The sequence below is a fragment of the Cryptomeria japonica genome, chromosome 3 (genome assembly GCF_030272615.1).
Source record: "Cryptomeria japonica chromosome 3, Sugi_1.0, whole genome shotgun sequence".
NCBI lineage: Eukaryota > Viridiplantae > Streptophyta > Pinopsida > Cupressales > Cupressaceae > Cryptomeria > Cryptomeria japonica.
In genome coordinates, this window is record NC_081407.1 from 303,343,699 (window position 1) to 303,367,462 (window position 23,764).

The following is a 23,764-nucleotide window of genomic DNA, read 5'->3' on the forward strand; positions in this document are numbered from 1 at the left end:
ATGTTATGTCATCAATGTAATTTTTTCATAAATGTGCTTTTGTGATGTCTTTTGGGAACAATGCAAAGTATTGAGATATTTTTGGGCCCTTCCATGTTGACCCAAAAAGACTCCTTGTTCATCTTATGTGCTCTTCTTCCATTGTGCTTGTAGTCCCACTACATTTTGGGTATGAGATAATTCAAAACAATCATACTTGATATGCATGATTTATCTAATGCACATACTAACCCCAAGTAGTGGATCCCTTATGTGCTCTTTCATGTTTTGTGACTTTTCTCCTTTGATTTGCCCATGTTTGGGGCATTTTACTATTGCAACATGCTTGTCTCTTGAATGTGTGTATGCTACCTTAAAACAATTTCTACTGGTAAGGCATACACAATCGCTTTAACGTGGGGGCATACATTCTACTATATGTTACACTTTATACATACACCACAAGATTGGTTTGTACACTTTGACCACACCATAATTTGCTTGGTGTACATTGCAACACCTATTTTGCAGTTGCATTTTCCAATTTTCTAGCAAATAAAAGTTTTTGCTTTGTAAAATTCCTTAGCATGAGTCAACTAGCATAACACGCATTGCTAGATCTGTTTGACTCGCACATTTGTAACATGACTTATAGTAAGTATTCCTTACTAGTCCTAGATGTCATATCCTCTTACTTTGTGGCTGCTAATAAGTTTCCCATGGATCCTTACTAGCCCTATGATGGCATACCCTTCTTTGTTCTTGCTTGGTCCATGTGAATTTGTTACTTATGTTGACCATGTTGCTCATTTTATCTTGATATTTTAGCATGATAAGATCCGAAGTCTTGGGAGCTTAGGGTCATCTTTTTAATGTCTTGATGAAAGTCTTTTTGTGCTATCCTATACTTTACCAAGGGTATGAGTGTAAGGTCATACTCTTGGTAAAGTGAGGGCTAAATGTAGTGTCATAAATTGTATCCCTCTACAATTTCACACTCATTTTGGGCTTACTTTTGTGGTTGTACCTTATGCCCTTAATTCATTCATGATTGTGCTTAGCCCATGGCTATTTTTGGAAGCTCAACATAGTCATGTGCTTATTGACCTTGATTTCACACAAAAATGTCAAAACTATGGCACTCAGTGCCATAGACCTCTTAGATGTGCCTAGCACCATGATGTAACCATTTTGGCCCCAACTTTGAAATCATAAAAAATGTTTTTCATTGCTTTTTTTTTTTTAAAAAAAAAGGAAATTTCCTCATAACATGAAATGTCCTTATGACCACTTTTCAGCACCTTGAACCTAGCGACACTTTATATGCACACTTTAAACTCTCTTTTTTTTCATAATTAAATGTAAACTGTCAATTAAAATATTGAAACATAATCTTTTGATGATTTAATTATTTAAATTAATTTCCCTTTTCCAATGCCAATTAGCTTATAATTAAAAAACTTTGAAAAATAAGCCAATGGCTAAACAATTGCTCAATGAGCACAACATTGACTAAGAGCTTCTAAAATCGAATTGCCCGCTAGGTTTAGAAAATAGGTAATTAATTAACTTCAAATGTTTTAAATTAATTTGCTTTGTAAAAATTTAGAGTTGAAGTGGCTGGTTAGTGAATTACTATTCGGTTTTATACTTTAAGATTTATATGAATTCTATGAACTGTAAACCTTGGCGTGTGTAACATTGAAAAACTAGTTGTTCCTATTTCAGTTAGAAATGAAATCTAGAGTGTGATTTGCACACATCAATATTAATTATGCTCTAAGGGGTACCCTGAACCTTAGGGGAATCTTTCACTTTCAAGAGAGTAATTATTGCTCCTTAAATTGGTATGTCAAAAGATCCATAAATATTAATCATCCATTTGCTAAAATTGTAAGTTCCTTAAGTTAGTGTATCAAAAGAACCATCAATATTAAATAATCATCCATTTACTAAATTGTAAGCCCTTGAAGCATTTTTTAAAGGGAAGCTTGTAAAACTATTGTGCTTCATTTTAATAGATTTAAGCACAGAAGAATTGCAGATTGTTTCCACAAATGTCATAAAGTATATAGTGTAGCAAGAGGAACTTCTAAAAACAAGTTTGGTTGTCTTTTGTACTTTATACTCTCTAAGACTTGTCATTTGTATTTGACATTTTGTGGTAGCTTTTATAACAAGGACTGTAAACTGATTTCTGTTTTCATGCTTACCCTGAAAAATTAACATAAATATGGGCAACGTATTTCATGCCATATAACTTGGGTAGCAAGTAGCAAACAAACAACCAATCCAAGGCAGAATCCTAAAATTGGATCACCGAGGTCTAAAATTGGCATGGGAATCTTGGTTTCTCTAAGAAATTTAGAGAGATACAAATGATATCGTCCACAATAAAAATGGAACTGAAATTAGCATTTCTTTTGGCTGATTTGTGCAGTCAAAGGTAAGGAAATAAAATAAATTTCACTGAGAATAATACAAATTAATTTCTCAGTGACAATATGTTTCAAATAAAGTGCATAAACAGCTACAAGAAAACAAAAACAAACCTGAAGTGTTTTTTTAACAAAATCAAAGCACTTTGTTCTCTGTCATCAACTTGGTAGAAGCATGGCAGCGAACAAGAGTTTGGTTTGCTTCAGTTAAACCTAAAAGATAATAGACCACAATCATGTTTGTGTCATTAAATCTAGATTCTCACATTCACATTAACTATGGTAAAGTACAGTTTAAATCATCACCTGGCCTTCGATAAAAGTCAGGCTCTATTCCATTTTCATCAATATCCCTATGACTTGGAGTAACATACTTCCCAACAGTTACCACTACACCTGACCCGTCTTTAAGCTCATAGACAGACTGAATCAAACCCTGAAAAACGATGTTGAGATAACGAATAAAGTATTAAAGTTTAATAAAAGAAGTTTTGTATGTGACAAAAATCAGAACATATGTGAATAGGAAAAGAGCTTAATGGATATCATTTGACCTTCCCAAACGTTCTTTCCCCCACCAGGATAGCCCTGCAATTATCATGAAGAGCTGCTGCAACCTGTAAAGTGGATGGAAAATAAATAGTTTTCATATGAAGGGTCATTAGACAGAATGCATTGTCAACCAAGCAATAAGAATTCCACTGTCTGAAATAGGTTCAATATTTGTACTACTATTGTAAGTAAGTTGGCCACCATAAATGATATGTAAATCAGTTCAACTAATATGAAGTATGATACACATTGGCTAAGATAACATGACAGTGAAATTGTAAACTTGATACTAGCAATTTTGACTGCTATTCATCAATTTACTGTATCAGAGAAGTAAATGAATAGCAAGGAAATATGGTTCATGCCAAATGTTCAAATGATCGATAACTTGATTGAAAATATTGCACCTTGTAAAGTGATTCTTCAATTGATCATTGGCCTTTTTAATACAAGCAGAGCAAGAGACTCACAACTGCTTCATGAAGATTTGAATCACTTCACATTGAGTAAATTAAAAATTAGATATAAAATCAAATTGGTTGATAACTTCAATGAAAATGTTGCAACTTTGTAGTGTGATTCTCTAATCGATTGGCCTTTTTCATGCAAGCAGGGCAAGAGAAGTTGCATTAGAATTTTTTAGTTTTCTTTTTAGGGAGTAATTCCAAAAAATCTAGGAACTAGAACTCAGAATTGCATCATGAGAACTTGAATATCATAAATCGTAGTCATCCAAGAGGGTCAGCAAAAGGGAAAAGTAGCTTATTTTAGAGGGCAGTAGATTCACTCTTTACCAAGAGAATTGTGCTCTACAAAGGAATTCCAGATAACACATTAACTTAATCTCAGACTTGTTTGATGCAAAACTGAGATATTCACGTTGAGAAAAGTAGAAATTAGAAATTAATTAAAAATTATTTGAAAAAACAAATATCATAGATAATGGTTGTAAAAGGGTATGGGCAAAGGGTCCACCGCTTCATTCACATCTCAAGGAAAATATTGTGCTTTATACTGGCAGAGGTTCGATTATTGTTTGTTTGATAAGAATCGGTGCCCAAAAAGCAGCCAAACTTTTGACCAAGACTTTATATCCATAAAGCTTTTATTGATTCATCCATTAAAATATAAGCTAGAGATTTCCCTTCCACAAATGTGTGTGTAGAGAGAGAGATTCTGTTTGGCACTTAAATATTTTGTCTTTTGTATATGATTAGAAGTAATTATCATGGTTGAAAGGAGACACATTCCCACCCCCTAGGATGTGCTTCCGATTCAAGGACTTGTCTATAGTACATTGTAATGTCCCCTTTCGAGGAGTAGCCCAGGAAACCATATAGCCTATGTTATTACCCTTAAAATGTATTTTGTGGGATGATATTAAATAATTAATTTAAATTATTCCCTTACTGTTGAATTTGGCCCTTATTAGACCTCATATACATTTGTCTTAGTCCGTCATCATTTGCAAGGACTTATGCAACTTCTAAGGACATAAATCACCACAAAGGTCTGCAAAGCTACAAAACTCACGCTAAACATATTAACAAACCCTAACCTAGCATTCCACTAGATTTCAACTGGTGCCATCAATTGATGCTCGGGTTAGAGCCATTTCTTGCTGAAACTCTAGCTTACAAGGGTCTTGCACCTAGTCACAGAGAATGGTTTGAATCTCTACGACCCGACACAATCAAACTTTGCAATCTACCTTGTTGGAAAGTAGATTCACCAATCCTTCATGCCCTGCAAGTAGAATCCTCTCACAAGTCCGTACTGGACCGTACAACACAACAAAAACAAAGAAAAACAGTGAAAACGATGTAAAACAAGGTTTTTTTACTTACAACCAAAACTTGCCTTGCATTCCAAATCTTCCAACCAATACAATGAAGTTGTCTTTGGCTTTTAACATCATGATTCAATTGGTTAGAAACTTAGAACCAACTTCTTCACCGCCAACAACATAAAGTGCAACTTTTTGCAATGTTGCAAATGTTGCTTAGCATTTTTACAACTTTTGATCCTTAGGATGCAAACTTGCACTCAAGTGTACTCCAAGGCTCCAGAAAGAGCCCTCTATGCATCCTAGGAGACCTAAAACAATACATTACACCCTATTACTTGATGACTCTATTCTAAGAGTAGTGCACCTGTGAAGAACACCAACATTACATCTTTCTAGGATATCAATATCCTGAACACAACAAAAACTTGGACAACTCAACCATGACTTCAGTAAGTCCCAAATGGTTGGTCCACTTATTACAACATGAAAGACAACATAGAAGACTTAAAACAAACCAAAATTTGCATGGAGTGATAGGTGCCCTGCACCAATAAGGCTTAGGGTCTTTCAATCTCTCCAATTTCAACTTATTAACCATCTCCTCTGAAACAAGATTATCTGAACTACCACTATCAATAACAACTTTACAACACTTACCGGATACCTTACATCTAGTCTTGAACAGGTTCTTCCTCTGCAAGGGCTCTTCATCTCCTCCAATATGACACAAAGCTCTTCTCATCATCAACAATTCTCCATCTTCCAGTTTATTGTCTGATCCAGTGGGGTTTTCTTCCACCACTGCTGCTCTTCCGGTAGCCTCTGTCTTCTTACATTCGAATGCACGGTGTCCTCCTCCACACTTAAAGAAGGTTCCTCTAAATGTCCTCTTGTCTTGTCTTCCAAATTTTTCATTTCAATAAACATCCGGTTCTCTCCTCCGGTAGAAATTTCTATCATCCTTTTAGTATGAATTACCTTCCTTTCTCACTTCCTTGTCCTTGTTCTGATTTGTATTGGTTCCTCTTCCTCCATTATTTACTAAGTTACCGGTTCGGGTTCAGATTCGGGTACGGATTCACGGATTCGGCAAAAAAAAGTTCTTGGGTATAGGTACGGGTATAGGTTCGTCCATACACACATATATATATATATACATATGTCATATATTATATACATGTTCAAACATCAAAATTATATATGTTCACAGTTCAAACATACAAATATGAAACATACAATGTAACTTTCCCATACAATGATACATAAATGATAACAGATAAATCATAAATCCTAAATTCATAATTTGCAAAAAAGATAATATTCAAGTTTCGAGTTTCAACTCATTCAAGTTAAAAAACCATGTTACATGTTAAAAAGCATTTAAAAAACCGTTTTTTATTTGCTTTTTTTTTTTGTTTATGACCCGTGGGCCCTGTTTTTGGGAACCCACGTGCTTGGGTTCACCTAGGTCTGCCTGGTTCGACCTGGGTTCCACCCGGGTCTTGCACGACCCACAGGGAACCCAGTTGCCTGGGTAGGGCCCGGGTGGAACTCAGGTTGAACCAGGCTCGGACCAGGACCAAGCAAGAACCAAGACTCGGACCTGGCCATTTTCCCCAAGAACCGGTATCTGAGGTTATTTAATTAATTTAATAAAGTATTATAAGTGACTTAAGTGAAATATTTAAAAGGGGATTAATAAAGTCACTTTATTTTTGGGATTTAAATAAAATATTAAAAAGTATGAGATTTTGAAAAGTCTTTCTAGCAGTTTCTTGGGGTTATTATAAAAGAACGTTTTTGGAGCTCATTTGGTATGCTTGGATTATTTCTTCTAATTGATAATTTGGAGAGCTTCTTTTGGGAGTAGGAACCCTAGGATGGAAACCCTTGGGCAATCAACTTATGTGGTGAAACTATCCACCCTAGCTAGCTATAGGCGAAATCATTCAGGTTTTGCATTTGCACATCAACAATTGCAATTCTAATTTGTGAAGTCTTTTAGCAAAGGCAAATTTCAGAGTTTTAAGCTTGTATTGATGTGGGTTTAACTCAATTCACTTCAATGCCTAGGGACTTCAAATGTTAAACAGTTTGTTGTTGATGGAGAAACGATTTGCATGAGATTTAGTATGCCCTAGGCGTGAGGTTATGTGTATCCTAGCTGTGGGAAATTGCAGCAATATTGAGGGAAAACCTGTGCATTCAAGTTTAATGGTCTGAAACATTGATTTATGTACCTGAGTAATTGATTTTATACAGAATGTATCATTCCCAATGGGTCAAACCTTACAGAAGCACTCATTATGGCTGGGCATGATCTTCCCTTGGAAGGCCATGGTTTTAGAGGTCAGAATCTGCAACTATTGGTATTTGGAAGGGACAAAATGAATGAAATGGGCCGCTTTTGCCTTCATTGGATGTATTAAAGTGTGAATATAGCTGGACGTGGATATATATGCAGTTTATTTGGCATCTGAAGAAGCATTTCTAGTGGTTATATCATATCTCCAAGAGGCGTGTCCCTTGCTGGTTCATCCTTGCTGTGTAGAGGTTGATTAATTCCCAATAAGTGACGTGGAGATGTGACAGAAGAGGCATGGGGCACTTATCTTTATTCTGGTATGAGGAAGAGGAGTCTCCTATGCCTAGTGCAGGTCAAATAAGTCTGCAACAACTTTGAAATTGCATGCTGCTCAATAATGGAAACAAGGATTAATGTACCTAGGTCAGAAACAATTTAATTTATCCTTATCATTTTGTGCATTTTACTTGTAATTTAAGAATCTTATTAGCAGCAGTTTATTTGCTACATTTTGTGCTGAATAGATATATTATTTTGCTTTCCATTTCCATTATATTTTGCTATATCATTTGCAAATGTCAAGAAAACAACCTACAATTAAGAAAGCATTATTAAACATCAGAAGACTGCAAGTGATTTGAAATAAAAATAAACATTGGAAAGAGTGCGCATTCCTAGAAAAATTATAGTGGGATTTTACAGTGATATCAGAAGAGTGAATTCTGCCACCCTAGAAGGTTGTGTGAATGAACAATAGTTATATAACATTTGGAATACGTAATGCAACCTAGCACACATCATTATTACCTAAGAAGAAATAGATCAAACCCTAACATTGAAGATCTACTAGGAGCTGATTTGTTTGAGGGAGTTGAAAGGGTTGAAGTAAATATGGGTGACAGAGAGCATAGAGACCACCAATAAACAAGAACAAGAGACATCCTCAATGATCTAGCTAGAGGACAGCATGAGTTACAGTAGAATATAGCTTAATTGTGTGCACTAACTTCTGAGCATATTGTGGGCAATAACAATAATAATAAGGGTGGTGATTATGGTGGAAACAATGGACATGAAAGGAACAATGGAAAAGGAAATGCTTCAGTCAACAGCAGGGCTGCAAATCAGTGTACTATGGCTGGAATAGCCAGCTCTAGGCTCCTTATGCCTAACTTTCCTCCAAGAAATAATCCTCAAGTGGAAAACAAACCAACACAACAAGACTTGCAGGACCAAATTTTACAAGATTGGAGGAATTTAGGTTAATTTTCAGGTTGAAATGTCTTTCTATAACTACACAGATTTCAGGCTGAAATAGAGACCACATAGGGGTGGTAGACCACATAACCAGGATTCACAGAGGTTGGTAAGCTATCCATTCCTTATTATTATGTGTTTAGAAAAACCACAACTAGAGTGTGGGTGCAGAAATTTAATATTTATTTTCATCTTAACCCCATGCCAAATGATGAAGCTATTAAGTATGCAACTATTCATTTGGATGGTAGTCCTCACAAGTGGTGGCATCACAAACTGGTCATACTCGGACATGATCAAATTGATTCATATATAGAGTTCACTGAGAGGTTGATTGATAGATTTGATAAAAAAGATCCTGAATTGCACTTTGAGAAGTTGGCACAACTTAAACAATGGGGTTTTGTTAATGCATACATTGCTGAGTTTTGAGTTTTGGTAACTGATATTTCTGAAAGGAGACTCGTGTTATTCATGGATAGGTTATCAGATCCATTGAGAGGATGGATTAATGCACTTAGCCCAACCACATTATAGGAAGCAATCAAAAATGCGTGGAGTCTTGCATGGGCAGTGAATGACAGTTTTAGTGGATAATGAGGCAATCCATAACTTCATAAACTCAACACTAGTAGCTCAGAGGGGAATACAAACAAAAGAATTTGAGGGATTTAATGTTATGGGGGCAGATAGTTTTAAGATGTCTTGTACCCAATAGGTCCCTCAATTGAATATTACACTTGGCAATTACATTGTTACCAATGACTTCTACGTTGATGACTTAGGGAATACTAAGGCTACATTGGGCATCCAGTGGCTTCATTCAATAGGAAAGTACACTCGGAACTTTCACGACTATGGAGTTAAAGTTCAAAGCGAATGGTAAGAAGCTTATTTTGAGAGGTATGTCCAATGTTGCTCCCAGGATCGTGTCAATAGAGAGAATGGAGAGTACTTTTAGACATGGTGATGTGGCATGGGCAGCACAGTGTTTGATTATCCAAGGCTCCTATAAATAGCAATGAACAATATCATGTGGATATTCAAATAGTGTTGGATAAGAACAACTTGATCTTCAATGAGATTCCTTCAAGGAAATGTTCGAATAGATGGTTTGAGCATGTCATTGAGCTAGGGGAGGGCTCTATCCTTTATATTGCAGATCGCAGACAAACTGTCCTTGTAGTTGCGGTCTTACAAACATCAGCAACTCAGAAGTATAATGTGAAATGATGCAACAAAGCTTTGTTTCTTTTAATGAATATACCCAGTTGTTGATAAATTTACAATACTCAAAAATATCCAACAGCAAACATACTCCACACATCTAAATCAAAAAATGGTATGATGGTGTTCAGGAATATCAATCAGCAATAGTGATGTGCAAGGCAGTTTGATTATGCTGAATTTGGTGAGCACATCTAGAGAGCTCGACAGAACCAAGAAATGATGCCTACGTTAGAGTTTAGAGGTGTATTCAACCGAAACCTCTTGCATCCCCTTTGAATGACAATGATAATGTAAGACCAAACTCCCAACAACCAACAATGATCATGCCAAGGCACCTTAAGAGAAGTTTGTAAGATACCAAGCCAATTCCGAAATAACTTTTTGCAAAATGTCAAAAGATTGAACTCAAAACCAAAAGAGTTCTCAGATAGCCAATGCAAATGCAAATTTATTGATTTTCAAGGAATACTTAAACATACAAAACTCAGAACACAACCACAATGAATTAATCAGTCTGTATATATTATTTCCAAAATGACTAGTCACTTCCAATTTATCAGTTCATCCAATAGTTGGGACAGGAAACAACACTCGAATCCTCCCTTACAGGTATTTGATTTCAATGTAACCAAGTATAATTGGAAGTATTAACATACTAGTTGTAAGAGGGTCACATACGCCCAGATCTGGTGGAGTTACTCAACTCTAAACAGCCTGCTTCATTCGTTAGGTGGTCCAACTAGTTCCAGATCAGACCCAACACTCTTTGCCAATTTATGCATTAGCTTTGACAAATCACCTGGTCAGAAGATGATGGTGCTACTGACCCAGACTTCGAATGATGGACTTTGCCTGTCGAAGACAAAGCAAAGTCTATCCGTATCGTATGCTCCTCTAATGGTCAAGTTCTTGTCACTTTATACCTACTCCCATTCTATGTTCTTGATCTGATATCTGGTCTTCACGGCCTGTAGATGATCCTCTACCTTCCGGTATAATCTAGATATAACAACAGCAATATCATATTCTGCGAACTAAACTATGAATGCTTAAGAGTAGACGAACAAGCTTAGGGGGGATTGTCCTACCTTATTCTGGTTGCCGGGGGATTCGTCCCACAACCAAGTCGTGCACACAGGCAATTTTCCAATTCTCAAGCATGCCTCAATTAGACTCAGTGCTCACCTTTATAGAGTTCTTATGCCGTGTTAGATATCACCAACCCCAAGTCGGCCTAAAGCCAACATAGGGAATTTAAACAATTTTTTTTTTTTTTAAATTCTCAATTTATTAGCAATGAAAAACCAAACAGAAAGAAAAAGGGGTGTTGAAGAACATGCTGGGCCCAAAGGCCTTCCCTCAAATCGGGAACATCACAGTCCTCCCATCTTCTAATTGCTTGACCTCAAGCAATTTCAGATTAGGGTGCTCTAAAATGTCGACTCCTTCCAAAGTTGCATCTTCTGATGGTAATCCCTTCTATTTCACCAAATATTCATGAATCACCTTGTTCCTTAGTCTTTTCTCTCTTACATCCAACATTGTTTCGGATTCCAAAAAGAATTTCCCCTCATAATCAAGTGGTGGCAGCTCCATTGAAGGCACAATCTGCTAAGGGCCATCTTAAGACACAAAACATGGAATGTGTTATGAACTCTACTGTTAGGGGGTAATTCCAGCTCATAGGCAACCTGTCACACATTTCTCACCACCCGGTAAGGACCATAGAAGCGTGGTTTCAACTTTTCCGCCCCACTACCCTTAATGGATGACTGTCTATAAGGCTGCAACCTCAAAAACACCATATCACCTACCTCAAATGTTCTTTCAGTTCAATGCTTATCAACATATATTTTTTGTTGATTTTGGGCATGTTGCAAGTTGTCCTTGAGTGCCACCATAATATCCTTGCTTTATTGTACTACTTCTTTAGCGCTAGGGACTACTATCAGAAAAAATCAGATCTATAAAAGAAGCAGTATCATAGCCATATAGTGCCTTGAAGGGAGACATACCAATCAACATGTGATAAGTGGTGTTGTAACAATACTCACCCAAATGCAACCACTTAATCCATGTTGTTTTCTGACTTGAAACATAGTTTCTCAAGTAACCCTCAATCCATTTGTTGACAATTTTTGTTTGTCCATCTGTTTGTGGATGGTAGCTAGTGCTAGGTGTCAATTCTGTCCCTGTTAAGCGAAATAACTCTTGCCAAAACAAACTGAGAAACCTGATGTCCCTGTTGCTTACAATTGTTTTTGGCAACCCATGTAATCTGAAAATTTAGCTAAAAAACAGGTGTGCCACTTGAGGTGCCTTATAGTCTGAGGAGATCGCATGAAAGTGTGCATACTTTGTGAGTCTATCAACCACTACCTTGACAATCCGGTAATTAAATCTCCCATTTCCGATTTGGAATGGGCAGAGGCTGCAATAATTCAGTTGGGAACACATGCTCCTCCTTGCTTTGTTGACAGTCCTTGCATTCCCTTACATGTTGCATTATATCCCTTTTTAACCCTTTCCATGAAAAACGTTCCCTTACTTGTTTGTGAGTTTTGTAGAAACCTGGATGGCTGGCAAGTGGGGTATCATGGCAAGCTTTTAGAATCCTTCCCTTCATTTTAGAGTCAGATGTGATGTATACTCATCCCTTGTAAAGAATCAGCTCATTTGTTGTTTTGAACTTGTTATCTTGCACCTTGCCTTCCAAAATATCATTAGCAAATGAGTTCTTGACATACTCAGCTGTAATTAGTGATCTACAATCAGCAGCAATATCAGAAATAGAATGCAAATGGGTTTTTCTAGACAATGCATCAGCCACCACATTATTGTCCCCTTAGCATCTTCAATGTCAAAGTCATAAGCCTGAATTTTACTCACCAACTTCTGCAGTCTATCATTCAAGTCTCTTTGATTAAGGAAGAATTTCAAATGCTTATGATCAGCCTTAACCAAGAACTTGTTGCACACTAAATATTGTCTAAACTTAGTCAAAGCATGCATTATTGTTAGCATTTCCTTATCATAAATTGAGAGCTTATGCGCAGCTTCCTTGAGCTTTCTACTTTCAAATGCTATGGGATGTTTATTTTGCATCAGAACAACCCTTATTCCTTCACCGGAAGCATCACATTCTAAAACAAAAGGGAGTGAAAAATATGGAATTGCCAAGACGAGGCACAAACTCATTACCTCTTTTAACTTATCAAAGGCATGTTGACCTAATGGAGTCCAAGCAAACGCTCCCTTCTTGGTTAGGTTTGTCAAGGGGGCAGCAAATTGGGAGAAACCACTTACAAACCTTCTATAGTAGCTGCATAAACCAACAAACCCTCTCAGCTGCATCAAATTGCTTGACCTAGGCCAATCTTGGATGGCCTTGATCTTTTCGTCATCCACACTTACCCCATGCTCACTAATTTTAAACCCCAAGTACAAGATTTCTTGTAATCCAAAGTTGCACTTAGATGCCTTGGCATAAAAGGACTGCTGCTCTAAGATATTCAATACTTCATCCAAATGTTTAAAATGATCTTCCCAAGTTATGCTATAAACTAGAATGTCATAAAAAAAAACCAAAACAAACTTTCTTAATTGAAGAATGAAAACCTGATCCATACATGATTGGAAAGTTGTTGGAGCATTCGTTAGCCCAAACAGCATCACCAAGAATTCATAGTGTCCATAATGACACCTAAATTCTGTCTTGTGCACATCCTGGTCTCTGACTTTGATTTGGTGGTAGCCGGAGCACAAATCAATCTTGGAGAAATACTTTGCCCCATGTAGCTCATCGATTAGGTCATCAATTCGAGGTATAGGGTATCGGTTCTTGATAGTCTTTTTGTTGAGAGCTCGATAATCAATACACATACTCATAGTTTCATCCTTCCTAACCAACACTACGGAAGATGTAAAAGGGCTGGAACTGGGCCTCATGTGTCCCATATCCAAGAGTTTTTGATTGCTTTCTCAATTTCCTCTTTGTAAACCTTGGGATGATGATAGGGAGTGATCATTACCAGTTTTGCTCCTTCTTCCAGCTCAATCATGTGTTGGAAACCTCTATTAGGGGGGCAGTCTTGGAGGAATATCCCTAAACACCTTGCCATGTTTATCCAAGATTGACTGAATCTGCACATTGTTGATTCCTCCTTCCTTGGTAGAACTAGTATTAGTGATAAGACACTCAGCTGCCCATGCTACTTGTTGTTTGTGAAAGACTCATTCCATTCTCTTAGCTGATATTTCCATAGGTTCTTTACCAGACAGCCCATGTAAGACTATCTTCTTTCCATTGTGTTGGAAAGAAATCTCCCTGGTACGATGACTGGTCTCATATTTGCCAATTGCATACAACCATTGTTATCCCAATACTACCTCCATATCCATGCTGATCACATAAAAATCATCCTTCAATTTGCATTCTCCCATCGTCAATTCAATTTGGGGCACCTTGTGCATGATAGGATTGTTCCACTAGCCACTTTTACATCAAAACCTTCAATCACTTTGGTGTGCAACCCAAGCCGTTTCATCACCTCTTCATCAATATAATTATAAGTGGCTCTACTATCAATGAGAATAGTTACCTTATGCCCTCTTAAGACTCCCCTCAATCGAAAGGCATTATAACGCAATTCCCCTGTGAGTGTTGCAAGAGTGAGACCTACAAGTCCTTCTCCCTAATGTGGAAGCCCTTCAACTTCAGTTTCAAGTTCAACTTCATTGTCTTCTGATTCAGACATAACCTCAATGTAGTGTATCTACCCTTTGCCCAAACATCAGTGTCTTGGCTGCCAAGGTTCCCTACATGAAAAACATAACTTCTTCCTTCTTAGTTCATCTTTGGACCTTTGGTAACATCCATTAGCTTAGTTTTTGCTATAGATGTCTTAGAAGGCATTGTATTCTTTGAAAAGGGCCTATTGGGTGGCATTGATGGGGTTGTCTTCTTGCCACTAAAACTATCTCTTGCTACTGAATCTTCCAAGTTAAGGGCTCTAGTAGCAGCTTCTTGGAGAGTTATAGGATTTAAGGATTTGAAAAGCCATCTAAGAGGCTCAGCTAGACCTTCAACGAAGAGTACTATAAGTCTCCATTCCGTGACATCGAGGACCATTACTGCCATTTTTTGGAATTCCACTACATACTCTTCCATAGTATGCCATTTTTTGGACATCAAGGGCCATTACTACCTTCTTGTTTCAATCATGCAAGATCCTTGAAATGAACTTTTGGGTCTACCCTCTCAAATCTCTCAACCAGCCTCTAACTGAATTCTTTAATAGTAGATATAGAATCGTACCCTTAAGTTACCATCCCATGGTACCACCACTCATGAGCTAATCCTTCCAAATGTAGGGTGGCAAATTTTATGGCCTCCTCTTCAAGCATAGTGTTCAAGCAAAAATACGTGTCCATCTTTTGTAACCATGATTTGGCAAATGCACTGTTGGTCCCATCAAAATTGGGAATGCGAATCTTTCCCAAACGATGCTAGAAATCCTTCCTTTCCTCATACCCTTTCCTCCTATGCCCTCCTTTGGCTTTTAGTCCATATTATTCAGAAAAAGTCATATTGTTCTTAATTGCTTCACTCAGAACGTTGTATTCCACATGGAGGTGATCCATCTCACTAGTTTGATTAGTTTGGCCTTCATTAACATCTTCATTCGTCATAAATTTGGCTCTGAATGATTTGACTGAAGCTCTTTCTCCTTCCGAAACCGATTTTCCTCCATTGGAGTTACTCCCTTCACTACTCTCGCTCATAGGCTTGTCACCATTTTGATTTTGGGTGAGCATTCTTAGCAACTAAGTTATTTCTCTTAATGTTTCTAACATGTTAGCATGTAATTCTTCACAGGTTTTGAAGAATGCTTTAGCAGCAGCTTCATCTCCATCCCCCATATTGTTGTTTTTCTTCTTTTCCCGTTGCAGGTACCTCTGAGTTATTTCGCTCATCAATTGACCCCACAGGCTGGTAGGCTTGTGAGCTCCGATACCTCTATAAGATACCAAGCCAATTCCAAACTAACTTTTGCAAAATGTCAAAAGAGATTGAACTCAAAACCAAACGAGTTCTCAGACAGCCAATGCAAATTTATTGATTTTCAAGGAATACTTAAACATACAAAACTCATAATACAACCACAATGAATTAATCAATCTGTATATATTATTTCCAATATGACTAGTCACTTTCGGTTTATAAGATCACCCAATAGTTGGAAGAGGAAACAACACTCGAGTCCTCCCTTACAGGTATTTGATTTCAATGCAACCGAGTACAGTAAGAAGTATTAACATACTGATTGTTAGAGGGTCACATACTCCGAGATCTAGTGAAGTTAATTGACTCTAAACGGTCTACTTCATTTGTTAAGCGGTCCAACTAGTTTTGGATCAAACCCAACACTCTTTGCCAATCTACGCATTAGCTTTGACAAATCGCTTGGTCAGAGGATGATGGTGATACTGACCCAAACTTCGAATGATGGACTTGCCTGTCAAAGACAAAGCAAATCGTATGCTCCTCTAATGGTCAAGCTCTTGTCTCCTTACACCTGCTCCCATTCTATGTTCTTGATCTGATATCCGGTCTTCACGACCTGTAGATGATCCTCTACCTTCCGATATAATTTGGATATTTTTATAAATATGGGCAGAGATAAACAGAGAAGCTGCAAATAAATTTAACACAAATAATACAGTGCTCTCTTTTTCAACACTCAATACATGGCTAATATATAGCCACTTACATAGCCAAACAACCTCCTATTTAATATGGAGGTGTTATAACAAATATCCCAGAATATCATTCACGAGTATAACACATTAACCACTAACTATTATGATATATTGTTATTTCAACAATATATACAATTAACCATCCAAACCTATATAAGTGAGTTGTTTATTAACAACATCACCATTACAATAGTAATTACCTTTCCACATTTACATAATTACTAACACCTCAAATATAATGTAAACATTAATTTCCCTAACATTTTTCCCCTTAATGTTTACATGGTAGAAAAACATTCACACACTCTTTTGCAGTATGCTCACCCTTGTGGCATGTCTAACTATGTGACTCATGACCTTGATCCAAAAGAAAGGCTCTCTCCTCCCATGGTTTTAAATAGGCTTACCACAAACCTTGACATGAACATGAACCTCCACTCATTTGTTCACCTCGTGTGGTTTTCTAGATCCTCCCACAAACCCTTTCAAGATCTATGAACTAACTTACTCTGGTGCTTTTGTTCGCCACTATGCTTGCACATCAGAGAAGTTACATAGAAATTACCATACATATTACATATGGGAATGGAACATTGGTTATATTCCCCCCCACAATGTGAAATTCCAATTATTCACACAACCAGGAACGCTGAAAAACAAAACATATCATGTTGCGTACTAGAAAATAAAGTGCAACCAAAGCTGATAAGTGGCCCCATAGTTGGTGACTGACAAGAGGATGCTAAGTGTCCTCCAGCCTCCAATGCCACCAAAGCTGATAAGCAGCCCCATCGTTGGTGACTGACAAGAGGACGTTGAGTGTCCTCCAGCCTCTAGTGCCTCTTGCCTCCATTAAAATTGCTACTTAGCACATTTTGTCTTTTGAGGCTCATTTCATCAATTGTGAGAAAAGAATATTTCTCCTCCCCTTGATGTGAACTTCTTATAAGGAGTGTCGGGTACCACCGATCATGCACTCCAATTGACACATTTTTTTTTCCTTTTTAACAAGTTTGACAAATAAACCATATTTACAACATAACTCATTAACACATTAGATAAAATCTACTATTAAATCTTAAATTTAAAGCTATTCCCTAACTTGGCCTTTACCACATTTCCTAGCACATCATCTTCCCAAAACCATCTAAGATATTCTTCAAATTCCCTATCAAGTGCCTAGTCGTGAACATGAAAGGCTTTTCATAACTCCATTTCAAAATGGATCTCTAGAAAAGACACTCTATTCCCAAAGATGTGTGACATCCATGGATTTCTATCAAATGACAAGCTAGGCGACCTCACTAATGCGCACATGATACACTCCTTTATTTAAACTGAATCAGGAATCCTCAAAGCATTCTAAGCATCAGAACTACCCAACCTTTCTATTTTTTAGCTGTTGCAACTAGAGAAATGACGACCATTCTTGGGCAGTGCAAGAATGAACATAGATCGGGACTGAGTAATTATAAGACCTTTGATCCAATGAACAAAGCCGATGTGAAGACCAATAGATCTTGATCAACCCACTACTCAACTGATGAAAGCTACTAATACTTGCACAGGGAGAGAAACAATGTCTTCATTGCCTTCAAATCGCACCAAGCAATGATAGACTCAAGCCCCACACAAAATGATCCACCAGGCTGCAAAAGGAGCTCACGTGAGCCAAGACCCGATCAAGCAAGGAACAAACCCTTGCCAAATAAGAAAGTTGACCTATCATAAAGTCGTCCACCAAAAAACACAAGCAGAGCCTAGAAAATAATTGGACTGAAAAATTATACAGGCCAAAGGTTGGGAGGCGTCAGGCCCTTCACAAACTCATTTGCCAATGGAAGCATTCACGGTGTAAGCCCCATAATAAATGTGATATGAAGAGTTTTACAAAGCCATCACACTTCAAAAACAAATGTTCCAAGCAATAATCAGTTTCCTTGTGGCAAGAGAAATGTGCTCAGCTAGAGGGTGATGTGCAGATCACAAAAGATCGAGCTGAAAGCCAACCAAATTGCAAACCTAGACCAATCAGACCATTGGCTCTGATAAGATAAACAGAGAAGCTACAAATAAATTTAACACAAATAATACGGTGCTCTCTTTTTCAACACTCAATACATGGCTAATATATAGCCACTTACATAGCCAAACAACCTCCTATTTACAAATATCCCGAAATATCATTCAAGGGTATAACACATTAACCACTAACTATTGTGATATATTGTTATTTCAACAATATATACGATTAACCATCAAAATCTATATTAGTGAGTTGTTTATTAACAACATCACTATTACAATAGTAATTACCATTCCACATTTACATAATTACTAACACCTCAAATATAATGTAAACATTAATTTTCCTAGCAGATATAACAACAGCAATATTATATTCTGCAAACTAAACTATGAATGCTTAAGAGTAGGCGAATAAGCTTAGGGGGGATCGTCCTACCTTATTCTAGCTACGAGGGGATTCATCCCACAACCAAGTCGTGCACACAGGCAATTTTCCAATTCTCAAGCAAGCCTCAATGAGACTCAACGCTCACCTTTATAGAGTTGCTATGCCGTGTTAGATATCACCAACCCCAAGTCGGCCAAGGCAAAACTTTATTTAAATTAAAAATAAAAAATTATCAAAGTCGGCCTAAAGCCGAGATAGGGAATTTAAATAATTTTATTTGTTAAGAATCAATGCTTCTGGATTAGATTGTGTATAGTTTTTTTACATCAACGTTTCGGATCACACTCTGTGATCCATCATCAAGATGATAGAGAGCAATCAAGATAGAAAGAAAAACCAAACAGAAAGAAAAAGGGGTGTTGAAGAACATTGTTGGGCTCAAAGGCCTTCTCTCAAATCGGGAACATCACAAAGTTACATAGAAGATATAGCAAATGCCTATCCAAAGGCCACAACCTTGCTTGTTCTCCACACCAATCACCCCAACTGCAAAACAAAAACCACACAGCCAAAAAGGATGCTCTTGAACCTCCACCAATCCACTCACCAAGTCAACACTTTGCACCTTCAAGGTGAGTCTCATGCTAGGGTATAAGATGCACCAAAAGACAAAAAACGCCACCCACAAATAATAAGATTTACAATGTAATACTTAGTAAATCCAGGCCAAATAAAGAGAGCCCATGGAAATAAATTATAGCAGCCAGAAAAGAAGCCACGATCTGATCCTTTTAAAAGATAGTGTCTAGGGCTAAAATATCCACGACTTTTCTCTTAACATAATAAAAAATGTCTCTCTTTTCATTTTAATCGATACATAGAAAAACCATATAAATATTGGCTTTTATTATCCTTTTCCATATCGCCAATTTACTGTAGCTGCTTAGATTTTATGAATTGATTTATCAACATGAACAATACCTCTTCGTAGAGACAAATATAAATTTTCCCAGTGAATAGCAAGATATTCATAGATCTCCAAATTCTAAACGATGTAGCGCAACTATGAATCTTTGAATGAATCCACCTCAAAGAAAGGTTCAAGTTTTCGTCCAATCCACCCAAACCCAAGAGTTTCCATCTTAGGGCTTGCTGAACTGAAATCTAGAAGCTCTCAGAGCTCTTCAAATAAAATCATAAAACCCAACACATTGAAATGAGCCTCTCACAACTCTTTTACAGCCAATTGGAGAAACTTCTAAAATTCTTTTTAAATTTTTCTCTCCTTTAGTCTAGGAAATATAAAAGTGACTGTAATGTCCCTTTCCTAATCAGTTCAGTATAGTGGACCGCTAGCCTATTTAATGAGTTACGGTTAGGGAACTCATGGTGACAATTTATCAAGCAATTTGCCCATTTCAGGTGTTTATTTGAGCTCAGGTGGTTAAGATGTGCTAAACACCATTTTTCAGAGTCGTTTTGGATGACTTCTCCCATACTATTTTTATTAAGTTAACTTTTTTGTACCGATTGAGCCAATTGTCAGGATTACTATTTTTAAGTATGTCAGTGGAAGCCAGTAAATATTGCTATCTTGATATTTGTTATAGTCTAGTGCATTTAAATTAAAATACAATAAGTTATTAAATAATAAAGTTAAAATAAAGATTTAACGTTATCTTTATTTTTAATTTATTCAATAAATGACTTAAGGGTGACAAATATGAAAGAAGTGTTTTATTTTATTAAAGGGGCCTTTTTCAGATGAGCACCACTTAGACGAGACATAAGGTTTTAAAATATATTTTAAAAGGCGACTCCTTGACTTGGGCATAGCTTCCTAGAGAGCTATAAAAGCAAATTTTAAGAGCTCATTTGGTAGGCGATATTTGGAAATCTTCTTTGCTAGTTGAACTTATTCAATCTAAACCTTTGTCAGGATGAAATCCCTTGTAGAGAACATATTCCACATTGGTGAGAGATCCAATTTGGAGGATTATGGTAGTTTCTTTCAAGAATCACATTGGAGCTTTAATGGTGATTTGATTCAATCTTTTTTTTTAATTTGAAAGCTTCATATTATCAAACAAAGATTGTTTATAGGGGCAGATTGAGGAGAGACATTGAGTTCATTGCAAAATTTAGAGGCCATTTTGAGTAGGTTGTACTCTTTCCTTGCTAATCGTAAGGTCCTAGGAGGATGTGGGAGCTGGGTAAGGAGGCCAAAAGCGTTTTGTGGCTTTTTGGAGGCATATGGGACTGCATCAGCATTCTTATTCATTTTGCAGCCTTTGGAGGGTTTCTTGGAGTGTGTCATCCCATTTCACCATTGCCAGTTTGCATATTTTTGTGCCAGATAAGACTTCTATATTGCTAGACTTAATGGATATGCTTGAAATGTATATGTATTCATTTTGGCTATCTGGATATTGCCCATTTTGATAGTATATTGTACTCTCTATTCTGAAAAAAATCTGAGGTCTATTTTCTTGAGGATTTTTTTGTATACTATCATTTCCTGAGTTATTATATTGTTGCAAGTATTATTATTGTGAAACAAGTATTCTGCACGTCTTCCTACAACAACAAAACTCAAATACAAAGGCAAAAAAAAACAAAAAACAAGGGTGTATGTTATAGTAGTATCAGAGTAGTGGATCCCACCATCTTGGAGGGTTCAAGATGATAACGCAATGCTAAGTCATGATGTAATGTCCCTACTAGTTAGGGATCACTGCCCTGTAAAACTGATTGTTAGAAGATAACAAAAATATATACATAACTAATCTAATTTGCAATTAAAGTTCAATTACTTAATTAACACTGATTTCAATTCTTAAAAAGGATACGAGTGCAGCACTGGGACATGTCCTTAGGCTGCTGTGGAGCTCGCCTTCTTGGAACCCATCTTGGTTCCAAGCCATATCAAGAAATCAAAGGTTAATTCAATTCCTGTCTTGGACATAATTTCTTACACCCAAGCCATCCAGGAAATCGAAGGTTAATTCAATTCCTATCTTGGATGTAATTTCTTACACCCAAGCCATCCAGGAAATCGAACGTTAATTCAATTCCCGTCTTGGATGTAATTTCTTACACCCAAGCCACCAAGGAAGACCATCATATATGATCAATTCCTTGCCTTGGATGATGCATCTCATCATCCAAGTCTACCAGAGAGGACCGGCCAGATCCATCTCTTCTTGGATGAACTTTGTCAACCAAGCCATACATATATGCATATAGATATTCAGTATATACTGCCTACCAGGGATTATCATAACCCCTGCATTAGACTAAGGGAATTTCTTCCCAATAGCCTCCGTCATATAGCCACATGATTCAAATTACATTCTTATAATTCATTATCATTTTCATTCCATAATCTACATTTACATATTCCTATATTAACATGTATTCGGTAACATATATTCAAAAAATATTCATTAACATGTTCTCAGGAAATTCATTAACATCTATAAATTAACATATATTCATGACTATTCATTAACGTATATTCACAAATATTTATTAACATATACCTAGAACTATTCATTAACATGTATTAAAATATTTATTACTATATATGTGTGTGTGTGGTACACACGTCCACACACATATATATCCTCTGTGAACTGTAGACATCACTAGTCCATCTCGACATGCTTTGGCTTAAACTAAATTGATTAGGAGACAAAACTATCTTTAACATGAATCCAATCAGTGATAACAAGAACATAGGCTTCTTCCTGATATAATCTTAAACAATCCATCTAATTTATATACTAATATTTACTATTACTATACATATAGTTTTATATATATTTATATACATTATTTATTTTCAGATATTATCATTATATTACTGCAGATGCAAAACTTTATAAAACATTATAATAATTATAATTATATTATTATTATTATTATTATTATTATAATTATATTATTATTATTATTATCTAGATTTATATTACTATTAAATTCTGCATAGGAATGTTATCGGGCTTCCAATCTTACTCATCATATTGGACACATCACCGTGCATGCCACCAATACTGCCAATAACTTACTAGCAGTTCTGATATGATCTGGAGAATCTTACTGACAATTATTATATAGATAAATCTATTATCCTTTCAGACATGAATATAAATAAAGGAATTGAATTATCTTATCCAATATTTATGTATCTTCTAATTACCAAATATATAAATTAATAATACCATCCCTACCTAAAAAGCAATAATTATATCTCGTGGGGGGTAAGGACAGATAGATCTGACCATGCGTCAGATCTGGTCTGCCACTATTTTAAGAAATTAAGACTGACTGTCATACGTGTTGCAGTCTATATTAATATTACTACCGATATTCTGCATTCAATCTTTATTAGACTTCCTATATATTAAGCATACGTGTTAAAAACATCTCTGTGCATTGCTGTCATAAATCTAGTGTGACACGATAATATATACCATGTATTTTATGAAGTTATTGGTGAGGAATATATATATACATATATATTCTTGATATAATATGACTGATTATTATTTCTTATGTTTGATTCAATATCATCCTTCTGTGCCATTAATATTTCATTTGGTTAGAATTTAGCATAACTTACCTGGGCATTCTATTTCATGTTCTTTTTCCTCCAATGCTGCGACTGGTTGGTGAATCCTTAAGTGTATGTAATGATAGGTAAGACAATATTGCCTATGCCGATTAGATTGCTATCTCAGTTATGATCCTTTCAACTCTTGCAATGGCTGGAATATTAATATTGTTTATCAATGATATGGTTACTATATCAAATATGGAATACAATGATGTTGTGTCTGATTCAAGGATGATAACAGGCAACAACGATCCGATATGCTGTTTCTGATTTGACAATGAATACTTGCAATGGCGGTGAGGCTGTCTCTGGTATAAATCTGATTGACGTATGCACTTGATTATTGGGCCTTTGGCCTGGCTCTCCTCGAGCTCTTCCAAACTGGAATAAGAAACAAGATAAAATCCATTCAATATCC

At 36.5% G+C, this 23,764-nt stretch overlaps 1 protein-coding gene across 3 annotated transcripts in view; it reads right to left on the reverse strand.

The window, feature by feature from the left end:
- Nucleotides 1-2,213: 2,213 nt before the first annotated feature.
- LOC131034298 (carboxyl-terminal-processing peptidase 1, chloroplastic) overlaps nucleotides 2,214-23,764 on the reverse strand; it is a 166,835-nt gene continuing 145,284 nt past the window's right edge. For all 3 annotated transcript variants that reach the window (XM_057965768.2, XM_057965767.2, XM_057965769.2), the window contains 3 exons: nucleotides 2,972-3,034; nucleotides 2,724-2,853; nucleotides 2,214-2,630 (listed from right to left, as the gene is read on the reverse strand). In XM_057965768.2, the coding sequence (XP_057821751.2) occupies nucleotides 2,554-2,630; nucleotides 2,724-2,853; nucleotides 2,972-3,034 (270 nt within the window). In that variant the 3' untranslated portion in view covers nucleotides 2,214-2,553. The remainder of the gene's footprint in view (nucleotides 2,631-2,723; nucleotides 2,854-2,971; nucleotides 3,035-23,764) is intronic.